The 22,266-nt window shown below is 41.2% G+C and overlaps 1 protein-coding gene across 3 annotated transcripts in view; it reads left to right on the forward strand.

Annotated features, from left to right (window-relative positions):
- Nucleotides 1–22,266, forward strand: part of ANK3 (ankyrin 3) — a 679,472-nt gene that overhangs the window by 526,843 nt on the left and 130,363 nt on the right. For all 3 annotated transcript variants that reach the window (XM_057734351.1, XM_057734352.1, XM_057734350.1), the window contains 7 exons: nucleotides 1,462–1,560; nucleotides 3,999–4,097; nucleotides 6,373–6,471; nucleotides 9,548–9,745; nucleotides 11,332–11,430; nucleotides 11,716–11,814; nucleotides 18,302–18,499. In XM_057734351.1, the coding sequence (XP_057590334.1) occupies nucleotides 1,462–1,560; nucleotides 3,999–4,097; nucleotides 6,373–6,471; nucleotides 9,548–9,745; nucleotides 11,332–11,430; nucleotides 11,716–11,814; nucleotides 18,302–18,499 (891 nt within the window). The remainder of the gene's footprint in view (nucleotides 1–1,461; nucleotides 1,561–3,998; nucleotides 4,098–6,372; nucleotides 6,472–9,547; nucleotides 9,746–11,331; nucleotides 11,431–11,715; nucleotides 11,815–18,301; nucleotides 18,500–22,266) is intronic.

The following is a 22,266-nucleotide window of genomic DNA, read 5'->3' on the forward strand; positions in this document are numbered from 1 at the left end:
GAATTTGTGAACAGAAATTCGATGTGACATTAACCATGTAAGGGAATGAAATATCGTCTGTCATCTCCTTCTCCTCGAGATGCAAATCAAAATTCTGGTGTAGTTTTGTAGTCTTAACTCCTAGAATGATTTGCTGTTTTAACCTTGAGCTTTACTATGTAGTTTGGTTTTCACGAGATGGTGTTTGTTGTGTTTAGGAAAATTAACAGTCCCGGTTTAGTAAGCTGTTCAAATTTAGTTCAGAAAAAGCACTCATGTTTAGGGAAAAAAAAATGTCACCAAATGCTAGGAAAAACGTGCATTTACTAGCAATTTTGCGGTAAAGGCTGTCATCTGATCAACCGCTTTAGGAAGGGTCTCCGCTCCCTTGCAGCTCATATGGTCACCCCTGGCGCTCCTCGAGCTCTGAGATTTGGAGTGGGCAGGAAGGGAGGGGCAGAGAGGAGCCGTCCAGACCCCAGGCAGCTCCATGGCCATCGTAGTTCTAAAAGCTTTTCCTGGAGCAGCATCTTAAGAGCTGTTGACTGGCCCAAGATATCAAACATATCTTTGAATTCTGAGAAGGAAAAGAAATGAGCAGTCGTGACTCATTTTTCCATACAAGAAAAAAAGTCTTACAACAGGGTGTCAGCTCTCACCCTCAATTTCTTCTGACTGAGTGAGGATTTCACAGCCTTAAGGAGGTTATGGAGGTTGTAGCCAGTCATCCCCAGATGGATGGTGGCCTGGTAAATGGTCTCAAAACCTCCACAGAAGCACCTGCAGTGACTTTGACCTAAGCTCGCATGTGGACCCTGGTATTCTGTAGTTCTCTGTGGCAACAAAAATGCGCTCCATGGTCTCACTTAGCAGCCAGTACAGTTTGGTAGACAATTGGTTAAAAAACAGGTTCTTTTGTCAGATTAAATATTAAACCAAATGATCCAACTAATGTTGGGTTGTTTAACTTTCTCCTTCCTTGGAGTAAGCACCTACTTGAATCTTAAAAGTTGGAAGAAATAAAAACATTTCAGAACTGGCCTTGAAGTTGTCCTTAAATGCAGCAGAGAAGTCAAAATGGGCATTGGTGAAGTTTTGCCTGTGAAGGCAAATTTTTGGCCCAGGTGTTTTTAGTCTGTGTTTGAAATGAGGCAGAGGAGGGACATGTTCGGAAGAGTGAATTCCAGAGTAAAATAATCTAAGAAGACGTGTGACCATTTTGCCTTACCTACCAGGAGATTGTAACAGAAATGTGCTTCTTGTTCATGATTACCAGGGCACCTTGGGTTCCTGGGAGCAGGTAGACTACCTGTGCTTCCAGAAAAGAATCTCTTCAATATATTAGGTTTAACTCCCTCATTGTTTCTGCTCATTTCCAAATCTTTACAGAACATCACTTTTGCAAAAATATTTTGCCATATGCAGTGGAAATGGATCTCAATGGAATGTAAACAAATGGGTCTGTGTCCTTTTCCCTTGCAGAATGGCTTTACCCCGCTCCATATTGCCTGCAAGAAGAATCGAATTAAAGTAATGGAGCTCCTTCTGAAGCACGGTGCATCCATCCAAGCTGTAACCGAGGTGAGAATAGGAGGGTTTCTGGGGTCCCCCACGTATAGCCTGAGCAGCCAGGGGCCCCGTGCCCTCCCTGACGACCAGCTAGTGGTCACACTACTTCCTGAACCCTTCACCCAAGGGGCTGCCAGTCCTTAGGAGAGCAGACAAGAGTGTGGGAGGAGAGTGCAAATATATCACCATGGTTAGAAGCATGACCCAGACACATGCCTTGTGTTCACGGGGGAGTGTTGCCATCACTCCAAGCGTAATTTACGCAGAATCCTATAATGCAGTGCTCCTCAGATCCTCAAATGCATTGCTTAAGGGTGGTTTTGCCCCCCATGAGGCATTTGGCCGTGTCTGGAAGCATGTCTGTTTGGTGCTACTGGCATCTAGTGGATAGAGGCCAGAGATGCTACTGAACGTGTACAGCCCAGCCTCCAACAACAAAGAATTATCTGCTCAAAATGTCGCACGTACCACGGTTGAGAAACCATATATAACATAACCTCTGTGTGTTGATGAAGTGAAGATTGCCCTCTGGAAAAACTCAGAACTAATGAAACACAGAGTTGCTGAAGTTAGTAAAAGGGTAGCTCTAGGTTTCTGTCGTACAAAGTGACATAGAACTCAGAGAAGTGATCTATTGGGATCAGGGCTGAGCCTGCAACACGGCAAACTGAGCCTGGCCTCCCCTTCCCTAGACTGGACTCCCTTTTGTTCACTCCATATCTCTGCACCCTTTGTGTGTCACCCCACCGCCTTTCCAGGCTCCTCCGGCAGGTCTTTCAGGACCAGATCTGGGGTCACCTTCTCCAGGAATCCTCCCCAACCCTTGCCAGGTCCAGGAGCTCCTCCTTGGGAGCATCACCACACCCTGTGCCTATTTCCATCAAAGCTTTTGTCCAGCTGGCTTCCTTATGACCCAGCCACTCCCCCCCCACCCCACCCCGAAACTGCAGGCTCCACCAAGGCAGGCCTGAGTCTTGCTGGTCTTAATATACCCGCAACACAGTAGATACCATAGTAGATCACTCAGTAAAGGTTTGTTGAATGCATCCATGAAGACGCTATGATTTGAAGCAAACATAGAAGCTAAGGTCTAGTCTAGTAATTGCTGATTTTCCTCCATTTCTCATCCACAAATGAAGTATTTGCCTTGATTTCTAGCACAACTTTGAAATACTAAATGATGGAAAATATTAATACTGATTTTCTCTTTTACAAGTCTTCTAGCCTCCTGGGAGGCACCCAGTTATTTTCATTATAAAATAGTAAGTTTATTCTCAGTGCGTGGCAGCCCTGTTTCATTTTTTTTAAAGATCAAAATGGGCTCTGAAATAAATGGAAAGTTTTGACTGGTGTCTGAGTAAGTGTCCAGAGATGCCAACCTCTGATGAGAAGGTACCACTGCCAGCCCTGTGCTTCCTGAGAGCCTGGAAAGGCGGTGCAGACCATGTCCTAGTATCTCCCCCTGCTGATGGGAAAAGGTGCCGAATTATAACAAAATTCTCCTTCCCCCTGTTTTCCTCAGTTCCCACTATTTGAAGTCTAGGCAACTGGAATTCTTCCTCTTCTGTCTTCTATCTCACTTTCATTGTATAGAATTCCTTTCACATATTTTTTGACATTACTCACATTCCTGTTGAAGTTAGTTATCTCCTTCTTTCTCAGCTTTTTCTAGCCATATTAAATATTTTTTCCAATTTGTGATGTTCATGGTGTAAGTGGAATTAAATTTGGAAAAATGGAAAATGGAATCATTTTATACAAGTGGTTGGGGGTGGAGTGTGAGTAGGACTTTGAAGCACACATAAAAACTAAGGTCTAGTCTAGTGACCATTGTTCTATTTGCCTTAATTATATCACCTTAATTTATAATACTCAGAAAGATAAAAACTTAAATGACTGAGACCATTAATTGCTGATCTGCCCATTTCTTAGAGCAATGGCTTTGTTCCCACCCAGCTCTTTCATGTGTAGTATAATCAGTTATTCTGAGTGCATGGGAGTCCTTATTAAAGCCAGAATAGGACCTGAAATAAAAGTTGACTGTTTGCTGTTGTGTATGTAATTACACATGTGTCTCCCTTCCACACACACACACACACACACACACACACATACAGTCGTATGGATAAGGAAGACTTAGTAGCAAAGGGAAAAAACCTGCAAGGTATTTCTTTCAAAATTTTTTCATAGAACTATATAAAATGTGTGAAATAAGTCTTTCTTCTTTAATGGTTATGACATAGGCCTTTCATAATCATGGAACTTGCTTTGGAGAAATGAGGATTATTGATACATCTGCCTTAGAGAATCTCTGATATAGTAGTGATGATGTTTTCGGATCTGATCAATAAATTGGTTATCTTAATGTGGATGGATGGATGGATGGCAAGGAGGCAGCCAAACCTTTTTAAAATAAGCCAACAAACTGACATTTCCCTGTTTTCCCCCAGTCGGGCCTTACCCCAATCCATGTTGCTGCCTTCATGGGGCACGTAAATATCGTGTCACAGCTAATGCATCATGGAGCCTCACCAAATACCACCAACGTGGTAAGTATCCTTGGAACAAAGTAGGTCCAATTGTGAGCATTTATGAAACTGGAAAAGGTTACTCTCAAGCTACTTACTGTTTGTTATAAGTAAACTATTATTTAACTTGACTACCTAGAAGGACAGAATTTTGAGAATACCCGTGGTTTCCGTTATTTCAAAGGCAAGACCCATTCAATCACTATCTGGTCTCAAATTGCTAAGGCTTAAGGACTGTGTATATTACTACTGAATATTATGCTTTAAAAAATCAAGTTTTATGGAGGGAGAGAGTTTTTTTTTTTTTTTTTTTTCAGTAGAAGCATTAAGAAGTGTTGCATGCATTGATGGAATTAGAGATTATCGTATTAAGCAGAGTAAGTCAGAAAGAGAAAGGCAAACACCATATGATATCACTTATATGTGGAATCTAAAATATGATATGAATGAACTTATCTACGAAACAGAAACAGGTTCACAGACATAGAGAACAGACTTGTGGTTGCCCAGGGGGAGGGGGATGGGAGAGGGAAGGAGTGGGAATTTGGGGTTAGCAGATGCAAACTAGTATATATAGGATGGATAAACAACAAGGTGCTACTGTACAGCACAGGGAACTATATTCAATATCCTGTGATAAACCATAATGGAAAAGAACATGAAAAAGAATATATATAACTGCGTCACGTTGCTGTACAGCAGAAATTAACACAACATTGTAAATCAACTATAGTCCAATAAAATTTTTTAAAAAAAGAAATGTTGCATGTTGAGAAGGTGGTTCCAACACTCCTTATTGTGATTTCAAGTAACTTCAAAGTGATTTCTCTTTAGTGTGCTCGACAATGTTATCGCAAACCCATGGAACTCAGTCCGTTATTGGATGTTGTTTTCCCACACTAAGCATTGCTCAGCAGAACCATGAGACTCACTTCACAGTAAATGTCAGAGGAGTATAACTTATCACCGTCGATGTGCAGGTGGCCTTTGACGTTGTTTTACAGGATTTTAAGTTTAACACCATAATAATCTTAGCACCCCAGACCACAAGCATAAGGACACTAGTTGGACTCGTGAGCACCAAAGAAGTAAAAATAAAACGAGGAACTTTCTGGCACAGAAAAGACAAACCATAAGGTCCTTTGTCCTCACCCTGAGGGTGAGTCCCCAAAAGGCTCTTTGTCTTCTAGCAACTAGAGTCAACACATCCCCACCAGCTCTCAGCTGAAATGCAGTCTTTCCTGGTACTAATGCCAGGAGAGAGGGTTTTCCTTTACAAAGAGAGCACTGGGTAACATGATCACCTACATCCTCAGCACCTTTCCAGTAAACACAGCAACAAGTTTCGTGTGAACTATATCTCTGCATCTCCTTCCATGGAGGTGGATGTCCTGTAAAAGCAAAGCAAAATTTATAAAAAGTGATTTAAAGGTGGGCATCACTTGTGTGTGGGGGAATATATTTGATTTTTGTTACTTTTTACATTTCGATCCATGTGTGTTTTCTATGTTGTTTTCGTTATTTTTTTATTAAATAAATGAAGAGATCATCTGAATTAAAGTCCATTTGGTGAAAAGCGACAGAGGTGGGGAAAGTCCAGTGGCAAGGAAAATAATCCCTTGGGATAATGCCCAAAGAACAGGATAATGACCTGTTGAGATAAAGCTGGAAATGCAAACCAAGGGCAAGCCAAGTCTGGCCCTTGGGTGTGTTTTGTGTTGCCTGTGTTGCATTTTGGTTTGGCTTTGTTTTCAGCTCTGATTTTTTGACTAACATTCAAGAAATGTACACAAATATCCAGACTGCCACTGTTTTTGAAAAATACGAAGGCATGGCAGGATAGAGCTGGCATCCCAAAGAGTTATTGATGTTGTCTGCCTATGCCAGGCAGTGGTGCCTCCCTTGGGCAGGACAGGTCCCGGCCTCTCTCCAGGAGCGCTCCCCAGCTGTCCTCTTCACTCACGTACCCTCCTGCTTGGCCCGGTAGCGTTTGCCTTTGAACCCCCAGTGAGGCTACGTTGAACGTTATTGAGCACGGCTTCTGATCCTGCTGTGCTCCGTGGGCTTACACTGAAGTCTTCCAACATGGACCAGGATCCTGGGAGATTCTTGTGTATTTCATTTCCTCTTTTTCCTACTTTCAATAAGGAAGTGCTTGGGACTACATTTTATTTAAAGAGACAAACGAACAAACAAACAAAAAAACCCAGAAACCCCCATCATCAACTTTATGCAAAGAAAATATGCCAGTCTTCTTTAGAGCTGCCATTCACTCACTTTGGCTTCCGTTCCACAGAGAGGAGAAACAGCGCTGCACATGGCGGCTCGGTCCGGCCAGGCCGAGGTCGTGCGGTATCTGGTGCAAGACGGAGCTCAGGTAGAAGCTAAAGCTAAGGTACGTGCTGTGTATGAACATGTTTGCTACCAAGAGAAGAAATGATTTTAATAAAACCTTTAAACACATGCGTGCTGTCTTCCAGGATCACTCTTTTAAAGTAATGAACCACTGCCAGTGACAAAAGTCTCTGCCCAAAGGATATTGAAAACATCCTTTCCCTGCACGTGTGTCTACTCAATCATTTAACAAAATGAAATGGAACAAGGACTTTGTGCCAGAAAGAACTTTGTGTCCTTGGCATACTGCTCACCCCTAGCAGCTTAGGAACCAAACCTAGAATTGGCCCAGAGTTGTCTGCACTCTATGGAGAAGGGCTCATACACAGAGCTTCTAGAACAAGCACAGTTTGGAGGCATAATTCAGTTCTTTTGGTTGACTTGGATGTCAGCTGTCACAGCCACCAAAGGAAAAAAGGCAGTTTTAACTTTTTCTCTGCAAGTTGAGAAACCATAAACCCTGAGACTTGATCAGAGTTGTTCATGGGACATAGACTACAGAAGAACATCAGCGATGAGTTTGTTTGTTTGGGGCCATAGCTCGTGGCATGTGGGATCTTAGTTCCCCGGCCAGGGATCGAACCCACGCCCCCTGCATTGGAAGGTGGGGTTTTAACCACTGGACCACCAGGGAAGTCCGAGGGCTGGGTTTGAATGCATCATTCTCTGCCTGGTGTTTACCCTCCGGATGAAACTCACTATCTGTCATTATCTTGATGGGTAGCTGATTGGGTTATCAAAATGGCAATTTAAAATTTGTTTTTTGTTTATTAGTTGATGTTTAGCATTCTGGTGCACGAATAAACTATAACTTAGTTACCAGTTTTTTAAAAAATGGCAGTTTAGGTCAGGAGTCGTAAGTAGATCCGTAAATACCTCAGCCATTTAATTTTAGCCCTTCAACGTACACATGTACATTGATTTGTCATTTAATTACATACTTTGTAGTTTCTGGTTTAGGGTTAAATGGAGAGAAAACTGAGGTATTTGTGAAGCAGTTTGAGCACAGAATATTTCTCGACTTTTATAATTTCCCCCCAGTGTATTCAGCTCTCCTACCCATATCTAATTTGACCATAATTGGTTTTTATCAACGTCTACCAAGGCTCTCCATGGCTTTTAACTTAGTATTTTTAAAGCCGTTCCTTTCATAGTCATATATTACCTGTTAACATATTATGTAATTGTATAATTAATTAGTGTAAACTAGTAAGTACTAGTCTAAACTAGTATAAATAGTACAAACTGGTAAAGTAGCTAATATAAGCATACTAGTGTGGGAGCAAACACAGCTAGGTCTTTGTAACCATAAAATCCACAGGTGGGTACAAAGGTGGCAGCATTCCAGGCAGCAGACCGTGAACCGTGAGTGCAGTGTCTCATGGTGCCAGCTGGTAGATTTTACAGAGGACCTAGAGACAAAGCTCAGCAAACTTTTTCTGTAAATGGCCTGATTGATCATAAATATTTTAGGCTTCTCAGGATACACAGTCTCTGTCTCAGCCACTCAGCTCTTGTTACAGAGTGAAAGCAGCAATAGATAGTACATAATTTAATACATCAGCAAATGGACATGACTGTGTTCCAACAAAACTTCGTTTACAAACACAGGTGGTAGCTGGATCTGGCCCCTGGATTTTACTGTTCTGACCCGGATCTAGAGGATGATGGTTAATCTGCTAAATCAGATTAACCAGTTAAGTGGACTGGTTCAGAGAGGCTGTACTTTACCATTACAAGAAAACTCACATTTGTGAGTGTTGTTAGTTACATATGAAGCATTTCCTCTAGGAAATTGTTTCACCCACCAGCTGAAATTGACCATAAGATGTATAGTTATTTCATTAAAGAGACAGTGTGTATCACTGCTAAGAGTCTGACTTCCACAGCCAGACTGCCTGGGTATGAATCTTTGTCCATCATTTACTACCTGCGTAACATGGGGCAGGTTAACATCTCAGTGCCACATTTCCTTCTCTAGTTCCCTCATATAGAAAATGGGGATGATGACAGCTGTAAGTGATAGGACTCTTTGAGGATGAATGAATTAACGCAGGTGGAGTACCTAGAACAGAGCCCGGGGCGTGCACACGCTCAGCTGATGTTTTGCGGTGGTGGTGGCAGCAGTAGAGTTGTATGAGATTTTTTTTTTGGCAACTGTCGCTTTCCATTTTCAGTATTTCTCCTCTTCCTTGTGGCATCTGCCCTAACTTCTCACACTTCCTACTAGTTACATAGACCCTCTTGCCTTGACCTTGACCATCAGCGTACTTAACTTCACAAAGCAGTGTCCTGTGCTCCAGCCTCTTCTCTCTACTTGCCCAACATAAAGTATTTACCTGGACTTTTTCACATTCTGGTAGGGGATTTCTCTCCAGAGGGCATCTTTGGGCAAAGGAGGAAAAGATGCCTCTCCAATGTGGGGATAGGGCCCTCAGGGTGCAGGACTTAGGAGTGCCTCGTGTCCTTGGGTGAACTGTAATAAGGTGCCCTCCACTCCAGGCAGATGCAGCCTGTGCCAAGATGGCAACTGGGCAAGCAGAGGACGGGCTGGCTGTCAGCCCCATCAGCCCTCTTAGCTGGGAGCCTTCCTCAACTATCCTACACTGCCCCCTCCTCCTCTCCCCCCCCCCCACCCCCACTTTTGACTGTGGGAAGACAGGACCAAGAAAATAATTCACTCCATATGAGTACAGGAGAACTGGTGGAGGTGTAATATCCATCCTAGGTATTTCAGTTTTCCCAGGATACATTTCTCTTATCTCCCCAAGAAAGGAGTCATTAGAGGTTAAAAAATGGATAAAGTATAGCAGGAGGGAGTTGGGATAATTTCTGGACAGAACTGCCTTTCACAATCCTCGTGCCAATAGGTTACTCAGAGGGCGTTTAAGGTGCTTAGGTCCGCCATCTCCACCTTTGTGAAACTTGAAGAGAAAGATAAGTGAGGTTCTTTTCAGTGTTGATTCAAAGAGTTGAATGTAGCCTCTCATACCACGCAGTGAAGTTTGCTGTGCTTTTCACAGCGGCACCACTGTTTTCTCAGCTCACCAGCCCTGCATTTTTACCTTGTCCTATAGGATGACCAAACCCCACTCCACATTTCTGCCCGCTTGGGGAAAGCAGATATAGTACAACAGCTGTTGCAGCAAGGAGCATCTCCAAATGCAGCCACAACTTCCGGGTACACCCCACTCCACCTTGCAGCCAGAGAGGGGCATGAGGATGTAGCTGCATCCCTTTTGGATCATGGTGCATCTTTATCTATAACAACAAAGGTATGAGAAAGTCAGTCTTTGAATCTTGCTGTGTCACCCAAAAGAAGTTCTCTCTATAGTTTCCTGTAATAGGTACAAACACTGTACAATAGCATCTGTCCTTAGATCCCAGGATTAACATGGCCGGCAAAGCCCTGGGGTGGGGCAAGGTGGTTTGGTGTGTATTTATGTCTTACGTTTCTCAGTATGTTATCTTCTAATGAAACCTTATTGATATCTGGAGACAAATATTTCTTGCAAGTTATTTGATAGTTTTAAATGGTTTTAAAACACAGCCACAGATTTCTCTTGCTGAGGCCAGGTATACAGACCACATTATAAAAGCATTATAATGCTTTCATAATACTTTCAAAGCAAGAGGTAGATTTTTCTTGCTGTTTTGTTTGTTTGTTTGTTTTGCTTTGGTTTTTTGCTGTTGTTCTTTTCTGATTTATAGCTTTTTTTTAATCTCAACTCTGATGCCTTACAGTAATAATCCATCACACAGTTGCTTTTTAAGTGCAGCATGCAAAATTTAGAGCTCATTTTTCTTTGATCCTATGTAAACCTAGCAAGTGTGTTAGCAAGATGAATTGGCCCATGGCATGTCTTAGAAAGCTAGACATGGGTGTTACGCTCTCTTTTTTGGATTCAGAGAAGAGGCATTACTGTGTAATCAATGCAGAAGATAATTACAGTAATTACAAGTACTTGGAAAACTATCTGAACAAATGATAACTTCCTCAGAATTCACCCCCTGTGATTCTTTAGGCTCTTCAGTGGAGATGCAAGTTCCTGGATCTCATTTAACATGTGAAACAGAGGAATGGGGGTTGGGGTTTTGCGTGCCCCAGCCCTTCGACCATACCAGCTGCCCATGGGCTCTAACTGGCTATAGTCCCGTGGGGTCAAATATGTTGATGACCCTCTAGTCCCTGCCTTGTGCTTAGGGCCCTAGCGGTGCGTGGTGACTGACTGGTTGACACCCAGATTCTTGTAGGAATTGGAAGCAAGAGAGAGGAGCTACTTAACCCTCAATATCCAACTCTCGCATATTTATTGGGATAGAACCGTGTGTTATTGTTCAGTTCACCTGTGATGGCTAAAGTGTGAGAATCTCTGACTCCTACCCCTAAGGACTGGGTCATTTATACAGATCTGTGTATACATGTGGAAATAGAGAGAAGGGAAGAGGAAGGCTCTAGTCTGGTGAATGAAGTTATGGGAGGTCCAGACTTGGCCTGGGTTTTTCTAAGCCCTCCAAATCCAAGCTGGGCTTGGAGCCTGTAACCTATTCTTCGCACAATGTGAAATCCCCAAATGGCCCTAGTATAAGCCCCAGATCTAGCTTTCCAACTTCATCCTTGTCAGATGCTTGGTCAGTCCCAGGATTAGTAGCTTGCTGTGGCTGAGCCAACAGAGGGAGAAAGATTAAATATCCTGCTCATCTTTGTTGCAGAGGGAACTCTTGAGCTGTTATGTGCCAGTCTTGGTCCTTCAATGCAGGTGTTAACTGCTCTCCACCATTAAAATAATGCATCAGTTCCAGAAAAGTGATGCCCTTGTATCATTTCTGTTATTCATTATTTTTATGTTTCTCTTTTCAGAAAGGATTTACTCCCCTCCATGTGGCAGCAAAATATGGGAAGCTTGAAGTAGCCAATCTCCTGCTACAGAAAAGTGCATCTCCAGATGCTGCTGGGAAGGTATGAGGTCATCCACCAATTTGTAACAGGCCACTCCCACGATAACAAAAAACAAGCACTTGCTAATATTCACTGACAGCCACCTAAATGATAACTAATCCACATTTAAGTCTCATAGGGTGAAGATCGCTGCAGAAATAGGAGGTGAAAGCTGGGGTCCAAGTATTGTGGAAATTGGAATGTAAATTACACTGTGTTGTATCCAATCTAATCCCATCTCCTAAATACAGGCCTCTGACCTTAAGACGCTTTGACACTGGTTGTTGTTTCTGCACATGTTTTCAGAGCGGGCTAACTCCACTGCATGTAGCTGCACATTACGATAACCAGAAAGTGGCTCTTCTGCTTCTGGACCAAGGAGCCTCACCCCACGCGGCTGCAAAGGTACCTGTAATTCAACAGCATGAGGAGACTGACGGGCAGCATCCGTCGGTCTCTATACATGTATCTACTTTGGCTTCATCTGGAGCACCTTCCTGGTTTAGGCATCACTTAAAGATCATGGAAATAGAAGTGCCTTAGGAAATCTGTCAACTCAGGTGGTAGATGCTCAATAAATATTTCCTTGCCCATTGGTATTCTTTGAAAATCCAGGACATCGTGGAGCCTGGGGGAGAATCCAGGAAAAAGAAGTTGAAGTCCTCTTTAGTCAGATTAAAAACATAAGTACAGCTAGAGGGAGTAAGAAAGTCCTCATTTGTCAAAGTTATAAAATATGTTACATTTTCCTGGCCATGAAACATTACCTTCGAGTGGTTTAGGTGTGTTTAATAAGTTGGGAGATTTTGCTTGTGTGTTGGTATTTTTGCTAAGGGGAATCTTTATTATTACTGTTAGGTCACTTTTGACCAGTAGACAACAGAGATTTCTCATAGAAAAGATGTTTAGAATGAATGGCTTTCTTATGACTCTGGTATTCTGATTTGAGAAGCAAATCATGAAGAGTTTAGAGTTTTTAAAGGTGTGTTAATATAGTGCTGTTGGTTTAATGAGTTCACTATTGTTAAGCAGGTGGCTATGATCAGAAAATACCGGAAGGATATGGACCACAATTTAAATGCGGTCCCATTCTTTTCCTAAATACTGTTGGTTGAAGGAACTTTTAGCATCCCTCTGGCTTTTTATATTTGTTTTACCCTCCCATTTGCGGGCAGCTATAGTGTTCTTTAAACTGAGTGTTTAGGTCAAATCTCTTATACACACAAATCAAAGAACTTGGGCTGTTCTATTACTTTGGATACTTTCAGAGATAAAGTTCTCAGGTACTTTCTCCATTTAGAGAGTATGTGCTCTTTGACAGGCATTTCTCTTCCGAACCTGTTTTCCTGTATTTAATCATCTCCTGCCCCATCCTCTTCAGAATTGTATCCAGTGAAATCTAAAATTCAAGATCCAGCCCCCAAACTTGTTTTTCATCTGAGTGGCTTTTTCCCATAATTTCTAACCCTGACATTCTTTCTATCATAAAGCCATGCCTTAACTTTTGAAAAAACTTTATCTAAAAAAAAAAATCATTCACAATAGTCAAAAGGTAGAAGCATCCCAAGCGTCCATGATGAATACCTAAACAAAATGTGGTCCAAAAATGCAATGGAATATTCAATCTTAAGAAGGAAGGAAATTCTGACACGTGCTACAACATGAAAAGACCTCAAAGATATTATGCTGAGTGAAATAAGCCAGGCACATAAAAGGACAAATAATGTATGATTTCATGTAGAGACAGAAAGTAGTAGAATGCTGGTTGCCAGGGGCTGAGGGGAGGAAGGAATGGGTGTTTAGTGTTTAATGAGTAGAGTTTCAGTTTAGAGATGGGTGGTGGTAATGAACAGAAAACAGCGTGAATGTAGTTAATGCCATTGACTGTACATTTAAAAATGGTTACAATGGTAAGTTTTATGTAATGTATATTTTACCACAATTTTTAAAAAGAAAAATTTACGATGAATTTTAATAGTTGTCCATTTCATTTGTTTATTTTCATATCCTTTTGAGCCTGAGCCACTTATATTATAAATACCCTCAGGTTCATGTTCGGCAACCAGTAAATAATTAAGTGAACTATTCATTCCTCACATGAGAATAATAATTTTGCCACAACTAGTGCAAAGCAGTTTAGAATTGACAGAAGTTGTAAGTGAAGCAAAATGAGTCCAGTCCATGTTTCCATCCACAAATAACTCTTCAGCAGGTCAACAGCTGATATATCTGTAGTTGAGTTCCACCTTTGTATTTGCCCAACAAGACTTCATGGTTTCCTATCTGCAAAACATCTTTGACGAAGAGTCGAAAAGCAGTTCGTTAACAGTGCTTTAGCCTTAGACATGTCTTTGACAGGCAATTGAACACAGGCTTTTCTTTCTTTCTTCCTTTCTTTCTTTCTTCCTTCCTTCCTTTCTTTCTTTTTCTTTCTTTCTTTCTTTTTCAGATCTTTATTGGAGTATAATTGCTTTACAATGTTGTGTTAGTCTCTGCTGTACATCATAGTGAATCAGCTATATGGATACATGTATCCCCATACCCCCTCCCTCTTGAGCCTCCCTCCCACCCTCCCTATCCTACCCCTCTAGGTCTTCACAAAGCATTGAGTTGATCTCCCTGTGCTATGCAGCATCTTCCCACTAGCCATCTGTTTTACAACTGGTAGTGTATACATATCAGTGCTACTCTCTTACTACATCCCAGCCTCCCCTTCCCCCACTGTATCCTCAAGTCCATTCTCTATGTCTTATCTTTATTCCTACCCTGCCACTAGGTTCATCAGTACCATTTTTTTAGATTCCATGTATGTGCATTAGCATACGATATTTGTTTTTCTCTTTCTGAGTTACTTCACTCTATATGACAGACTCTAGGTCCATCCACCTCACTACAAGTAACTCAATTTTGTTCCTTTTTATGGCTGAGTAATAGTCAGTTGTATATATGTGCCAGATCTTTATCCATTCATCTGTTGATGGACATTTAGTTTGCTTCCATGTTGTGGCTATTGTAAATGGTGCTGCAGTGAACATTGTGGTACGTGTATCTTTTTGAATTGTGGTGTTCTAATAGGACATGTACTCTCACTCCCATAGCACAACTGCCTTCGTAAGAGCCCCTGTAATGCCATGTCTGCCGCGTGTCCAACCATCCCTACTTTCTGAGGCAGTGATCCTGATCAGGAGTGTTTTCTAGACTTTGATCCTGAGCAAAGCCAATTCTATCAGTTAGGGTTTGATTCACCGGTAGAAAAGAGACCTAGCTACAGTGGTTTAAACTGATGACGTTCTACTTTTCTCATGTCATAAACAGTCTGGAGGTAGGCAGTTGTTGATGCTGGTTCAGTGTTTCCAGAGTGTTGAAGGACATTCCCTGTGATTTTTTGGGGTCTTTCTTCCAGATATTGTCTCTCAGGCTGCCAGGTCCCCTTTTCAAGCAGCAGGCAGTAAAGAAAGTCAGACACAAGTAGCCCACAGGGGCAGCTCTTACTATTCAGACTGGCTCCCTTGGAGGGCTTGTCACACATAGGTAGGATGGGTTTTCATAGGGACTAAACCTTTTTAAACAAAATTAAGTTTGTTTTGTCATTTTTTTCTCCTTTCTTTACACTGGGTAGGGTGTCACAAAAGAGGAACAGTGAGTTGGAAGAAGGGGGTGGCGTGAAGAGTAATATTTGAAAAGCAGACTGATAAATGTGCCCTTATAATGTGGTATTAAGTACTCTAATCACAAATAGGATGGATTCAGAAAACACAATGTTAAAAAAAAAAAAGAAAAAAGCCAGGCAACAGGGCATTCCCAGAAGCTCCCCCCAGCCATTTCTCCTTAGATCTCATTGGCCACTTCTTTCTACGAGGGAAGCTGGGAGATGTAGTTTTCAGCTGGGCACAATGCCAAAGATTCTTTTATTAAGGAAGGAGGGAGAATGGATATAGGGTAGGAAATAGCCTTTTTTACTCTAGGGAGGCTACAGCATTTCTGAATTCAGATAGTGGTGAGAAGGGAGGGACAAAAACTCAATAGACCTAATCGTGCATATGGATGTGACAGCCGTGACTTCCATGTAAACTCTTCCTTAACTCATATCCTTGGTTCTTAGAGTATGTGATGCTTTTTTCTTGTCCTTTCTTCTCTTTTGTAGAATTGAGGACATATTTTCTTACTGATACATGCCCTAGAAACACGATGTGACTTTAGCTAATGGGGGAGGAAGGAGGGTGCTGAAAACCTAGATGGGCTTCTTTAACCCATTTTAGCCAGATCTATTTCCTGAGGCAGGACACTGTGCTGGAAAGAGGATTGGCTTGAGTTCAGGTATAACCTGGGCACAGATTATAGAAGGAATACTGAGCCTTAACTTAATAGTTGTCAGATTTCTCTTTCATAAATTGTGCAGTATATCCATTGGCATGAATCAGAGGGATTGTGAAAGTTTGGGGGGGAAATATAAAGTACAGTGTAAATATATTACTTTTAATAATTTAAAATTACATTTGTTCTTGTTTTTATCTTGAAATGCAAAGGACACATGGCAGGCACTGTGTCCTCTACATCAAGAGGGAAAAAAAAGTATTGATTAAGATGATTCTCTAGTTCAGCTTCTCACTATTTTATTTCTCTTCTGGTAAATGTATCTGTCTCCTTTAGTATGATAAGTAAAAATCCTTTAACTTTCTAGAAATTAGAAAGAACTTGGGAAATTTAGAAAATTTTATTATAGGTCTCAAGATAAACTACTTGTTTATCATTTGAAATATTTCCTAAGTCTTTCTGAGCTGAACTGTCCATTCTAAAATAATACCCTGAATTCTTTTCCCCTTGATTTGTGCTTTCCTTTGTATCTCAGGTAGGAGCTCAGAATAAACCCCTCAGTGATAATGAGTAACTTGTCTGGAATTGGCATGCATTTCAGAGATGTCAGAGCTTCTCTGTTTTTTAAGAGCCTGTTAATTTTTTGGTGGAATTAAAAGTAATCAAAAGGATTGTGACATCTCTGAGAATACTGACTGGCCTTTAGAGGTTGAGAAGTTACTGACTTGAAGGTTATGTCAAAACCTTAACTAAAGCAAAAAAAAGATAAGATGCCTGATCAGAAGCGGCACTCTGACTTTATCTTGCTTTTGCCACTCTAATTAACTAGAGTCTTGACTAATCAGGTTTCCTAGTACTGCTTTGTGAATTTTCCCTTTTATTCAGGGGTGGAGATGGTAGTAAAACAGCTCACCCCCCTCCTGTCACTCACTGTAGAGTTGGGCTTGGTCCAAAGCTCTGCATTTGACTCTGAAGACGATCTCTTTAGGGTGTGTCTGAGCAGAGGGCCAAATGCTTCCCAGGTCAGCTGAGGTTTCCAGATGGCAATAGATCAAAACTAAAAATAGAGGTATAAAATCTTCTATCCTGGCCCATCCCATTCGGCGGAGGCTGGTTTCAGAAACAGCCTGAATCTTCTGCAATCAATTACAGAAAGAGTGTTTGTCAAGTGAGAAATGCTGTGACAGTAGAACATACCAGTGACATAAATATGAGGGTTAGGTACAGGAGGCTGGCCGACCCGTGGTCCAGCAGCCCCCGCTGCCCTCTGAGTTGTTTCTGACACATCCATATGGCTTAGAAAGATTGTGACTCATCTATTGTCCAGATTTGGATTATATTCCCAGATATGAATCCTATTTACATTTCATAAGTTCTAATTATTCTTTTTTCTTACTATTTTCTTTCTTTAAATCCTCTTGTCTATACCGAAAAAAAAATCATTCTAATTTTTCATTGGCATGTTTTATGTAATTAGATCCAGGTCCATGTCAGAATGTAATCTTGCATTTCTCTTAAATGACTGAGAGTCAGGACAGGGTTCCCTAAGGCAGGGGACCTTTCTTTCTTAGGACAGAGGACTCTGAGGGCTCCTGAGGCACCTCATTAACAGTTTGTCAAAGGAATTTTGGTTCCTTCCACCTCTGAGCATCAGGGGTCAACCAAGAGAAGGATCCCAGGATGTTCTGAAAGCTCAAGTAAGCTTGACTCAAATCTAAGGATTTGCCAGTCATTGCCAGGCACTAGAGATACAAAGACAAATTTGGCACAATACTTGCCCTTAACAAATTTGCATTTTAGTAGGAGGAGACAGATGTATGAAGAGGAATGCCACTAAATATATCCAGGATTTTGACTGGAGTCATTCAAGTAGGGGGCAGGTGTAGGAGGGGAGTGGGAGGTGAAACACTTCATGGGGGTGCGACCCTTGAGCTGAACCTTCAATTCAGAGATGCTGGAGTCAAGGGCATGTTGGAGAAAAGCATTCTTGGTAGAGTAAGGCAAGACAGAAACATGAGCTGTGTGTTCTTCTGGGGACCGGTCCAGATGAGCATGACACAGAAACTGGACTTTCGTAAAAGAGGCAATCAGAGAGGCAAAGGAGAGTAGATTACAGAATCTTGACTACTATGAAAATTAAAAATTTCAACTTGTAAGCAATGGGCCATGAAGGGATTTTAAAGGCAGAATAATGCTCTGCACCTGCCCCACGGGTACCATTTGTTTATTTCCTAGTTGGGTTTCCTCTCATTCCTGATATATAAGGCAAGTAATTATTGAGCACCTACTTACACAACTACCTGTGGGAGGGAGTGCTACCTTCCATTTGTAAAACCACTGGTCCTCTGACTCTTCTGCGTTAAACTGTATGTAGTACGTTTTCTCTATTTAGGAATCCGGGAGACATGAGGGCCCTGTGTTAACAGCACTTCTTGATCTCTCTGTGTTTGCTTACCTGCTCATGATTTTTTGAACGATCAAAGAAAATCACTAGGAAGGGAAGCATACGATTTGAAAATGTATTGCACTCATTTTTATCTTGTGACTGGGCATGTGACCAAGTGATCTGTGTTGACAGAATGGTTATACACCACTGCACATCGCCGCCAAAAAGAACCAGATGGACATAGCGACAACTCTGCTAGAATATGGTGCTGACGCGAATGCAGTTACCCGGCAAGGAATTGCTTCTGTCCATCTTGCAGCTCAGGAAGGACATGTGGACATGGTGTCGCTGCTCCTCAGCAGAAACGCTAATGTGAACTTGAGCAATAAGGTAACCTTCTTTTTTCTTTTCTTGTCTTTTTTTTTTTTTTTTTTAACTCTGCAAAACATACAGCGCAACGAAACCTCACCATCAGAAAGGTCACTAACGTCATGAAAAATTCAGGTCAGATAGAATGTGGAGCGTGTAGTATTGCACAAAGATATTTACCAAAGTGTTATGTATCATAGCAAAAACTCGAAAAAAAATCTGTTTAAACACGAAGGATGGTAAGTCAATAACTGCAGAGTCATACAGTTGAATAACACAGAGGCGTATAAATGAGGTCCACAAAATTCTTCCAGTAACACGAGGTCTTGTTATAATGTTAAGTCAAAGGGCAACATTGCTACCTCACCAGAACATGGTAAATGAGAAGTGGTAAGTTGTAAATAACGAGTTGTAAGTTGATCTATTCCACATACATTTGGAGGATACCTACCCTTTGCTTGTCCCAATTTTAAGTCCTAGGTTACAAAGAGAAATTGGAAGCAGGTCTGCCTTCAGAGAGTTCGTTTTAATAACAGAAACTTAGGAGTAGCTATTTTATTCAATAGATTGAAAGGTTAGTCTTTGTAGGTAAATTGGCAGTTCCAGGGAACTTTCTAGGTCTCTGTTCCCAAAAGTCTTCAAACTCCCCTGCCCTCACATTTGACACCCCCACGATTAGTGAAGCGCTTTGTGCAAGTGCAGCCCACAGTCCCCCAGAGGCGTGTTAAGGAGGTCACTTCTGCTGACCTGCTTATTAACACCTGAGTCTGAGATCTGCCCAAAATACTAGACAGATGTTCCTCGGTCTTCAGATAGAAGAGAAACTTGCAAGAGTGTCCCCAAATTCCCAATAATCCAAGCTCCCTGGCATTTAGCTTCTCCTCTACAAGATGGTGGTGCCACAGCTGTGACATTTCTCAGCCGTAGCTCAGATATTGGAGTTTCAAGATAGCAGTGGTTTTATGGCAACAAATAATAAGTAGCTTAAATATTTTAATATATGTGACCTGTGTTTTGTAATCACAGAGGCTTTGAATTTCCTGGGTATGAATCCTAAATCTGACTCCTACTTGATGTGTAATTTGATTGGACAAGTTACGTGACCTGTCTGAGCCTCAGTTTCGTTCTCTAATAAACAAAGACAACAATATTTACTTCCCAGAAATGTCATGACGATGAACTGAGATAATATTCAGCACCTCCTTCTAAGTAGAAAAAGAATAATTGTTTTAATTTTAGACTTTTCACAGTTTGGGGAAGAGGTTATTCTGCACTAATCTGAATTCCCAAGGTGGTAGTTTAACAAATTCTGTAAACCAAAAGACATAAATAAGACAACAGGAAAAGCTTTTTTTCAGTCTTAGTATTTTGTAATCATTGCAGAGCAAACACAATTTTCATTTTTTTTTCATGTGCTGACTTGCTTTTCTCACATCTTCCTTTTTAAACCTTCCTTTTGGGATGTGTGTCTCAGCATTAGTGGTAATCACAGAGCAATTTCAAATAGTCCTTATAATCAGAATTTGTTTGAGCTGTTGAACGTCTAAAGTTCATATACTAATCTATAGGCCAGCCTTATAATACTTTGCTGCAAAATTCAACTTGTCTTAATGAGATGGAAGACCTGGCCTTCTCAAATTGAAGCACATTCTGGCACCCATTAGTGTATGTTTTCTTAGGAGCCCGGAATATTATATCTCATTAATTCTCCCAAAGACAATACAGACCTGAACAATTGATTAACAGGTGAACGTTTTCCATAGGTTTGATACCAAATACAGTGTAACTAACTTTTTTTCCTTTCAGTTCCTTCAGTCTACTGGTTGCAATATTTACCCAGCCTTGAATTCACCATAAGATCATTTAAAAATTTTTTTAGTTTGAAAATACTTTAGAAGGAATTTCTCAGTGTTTGCTTTGGTAGACTGGACATTAGCAAGGGAATTCTGAGGACCAAAAGACATAGTAAACCAAGGAAACCTGAAAATGTCCAGCCAGCTTCCTGAATAACTGCTATACAAGCAGATATATCGCCAAGGAAATTTTAAAAAGCAGATTGGCTGAGCTCCCATTAGCACATTGTGCTTAAGGAGCTTTCAAGAACTTCACAGTACCTAGAACAGTCTAATACAAAGGCGTTGTAAGTCTTTGCTTCCTTTCTCAATAGTCATTTTCTATATAAGGTATTAAATAAGCTCCGATGTGAAAACAGAAAATCAGCCGAAGTCTGTTATTCAGTGAGAACTCTGACAGTTTTCTGTCCATTTTTCCTGAGCTGACAGAATTTTAAACATCAGTTACTGTCCCTCCCTCTCCTCCCCGCTCCCCATCACACTTCCTCAATTCACACTAGACTATATTTCCTTGCTAAATAATGAACATTAAAAGAGAGGTGTAGCTTCCGTGAAAAGTTACATTGAGCTAAACACTGGATTGTTTTCACTTATTTTTTTTCTTGCTATTCACCAGCAGTTCCCAGATTTTTAAGAGAAAGAGACCATGAATCTAAGTTCCTGCCGAAATGCTAGGATTTGATTTGATTCAATTTGGCTTTTGACGTTCCCACTTTCCCACGTGAATTTTGCAGACCACAAGTAGCTATATTTCTCTACACAGCTAATAGAGTATGAAACAGAGCTGTTGCTATTCCAAGTTGGTGATGTTCTCTCTGTGCTAAATAAATGCCATTTTTTAAATGAGCCATGGTCAAAACCCTATAAAAGGTTAAGATAACTTCTGTTTTAACCATCACATTATTTTTTAAAAATCATGCATATAGTAATAATTTTTCTTTATTTAATTTATCCTATTTTACCGAAAGATGTTTGCTTTTTCCTCTGACATAGTCAATGAATAGGTGGATTAAATGCTAGATACTCAACACTGGTTATACAAGGATTAAAGGTACAGTAGTTGCCTCAGAAAGCTCACAGTGGTTTGAGGAAGACAGACAAAAAAAAGAGTTTAAATGCAGGATTATGAAGCTCTCATAGATGGTTCGCACACAAATAATAACAATGAGGCCCTTTGTGAGACAAGGGGAGAGAGAGAGAAGCCCAGGAAAGCTGGAGGTGACTCTGTGCCAAAGGTAGAGTGGGTCACCCCTGGGGCAGCATGAACGTACATGGGGCAATGCGAGAAAGTAGGGCACCGGCCAGAATACATCCCCCAGCCGTGCTGAGAACCGCTCAGTAAAGTTCTACAGAAGGTTTGGAAAGTCTCAAACTTAGACTAGGGCATCGTTACACTTTTACAAAATGTTGTGGCCGAAAATATTTGTTGCCTCTAAAGTGGAACATGGAACATTGTTCCATGATTATGTCAGTGTTTGGGTGGTGCCAATTTTGGCCCCAGGCTTATTTTTCTTGGATTTCAAGTGAAGGCACCAGTCTTCCTTTTCTTCTTTCTTCAGTTTGGGTGAGCTTCTTCCAAAAGTCTGTAAACAGTATTAGAAAGTCCGGAGTGAATGACTCTTTCCGAGTCCTGTCATTAGTAGGATGGAATAGCAACCCCTAAATAAATAATGTTCAGCATCTAGAAGGTTCTGTGCCCTTCCTGATGCTGCTTTTCGTTCATGCCTTTCCTCTGACAAATGGGACAGGTTGATGGCCTTGCTGCACAGATCCTGGAAGAGGAAGAAGAAGGCCTCTAGGACTCAAGTCATTAACTGCTGTGCAGCTTTCATCCATTATAATGGATGAAAGAAAAGAATCTGGAAGTGCTTACTTTCTCTTCAGTGTTATCTATGAAGAATACAACTACAGCGGATTTTTAAACCAGAGTACAGT

This window comes from Hippopotamus amphibius, chromosome 5 (assembly GCF_030028045.1).
Source record: "Hippopotamus amphibius kiboko isolate mHipAmp2 chromosome 5, mHipAmp2.hap2, whole genome shotgun sequence".
Lineage (NCBI taxonomy): Eukaryota > Metazoa > Chordata > Mammalia > Artiodactyla > Hippopotamidae > Hippopotamus > Hippopotamus amphibius.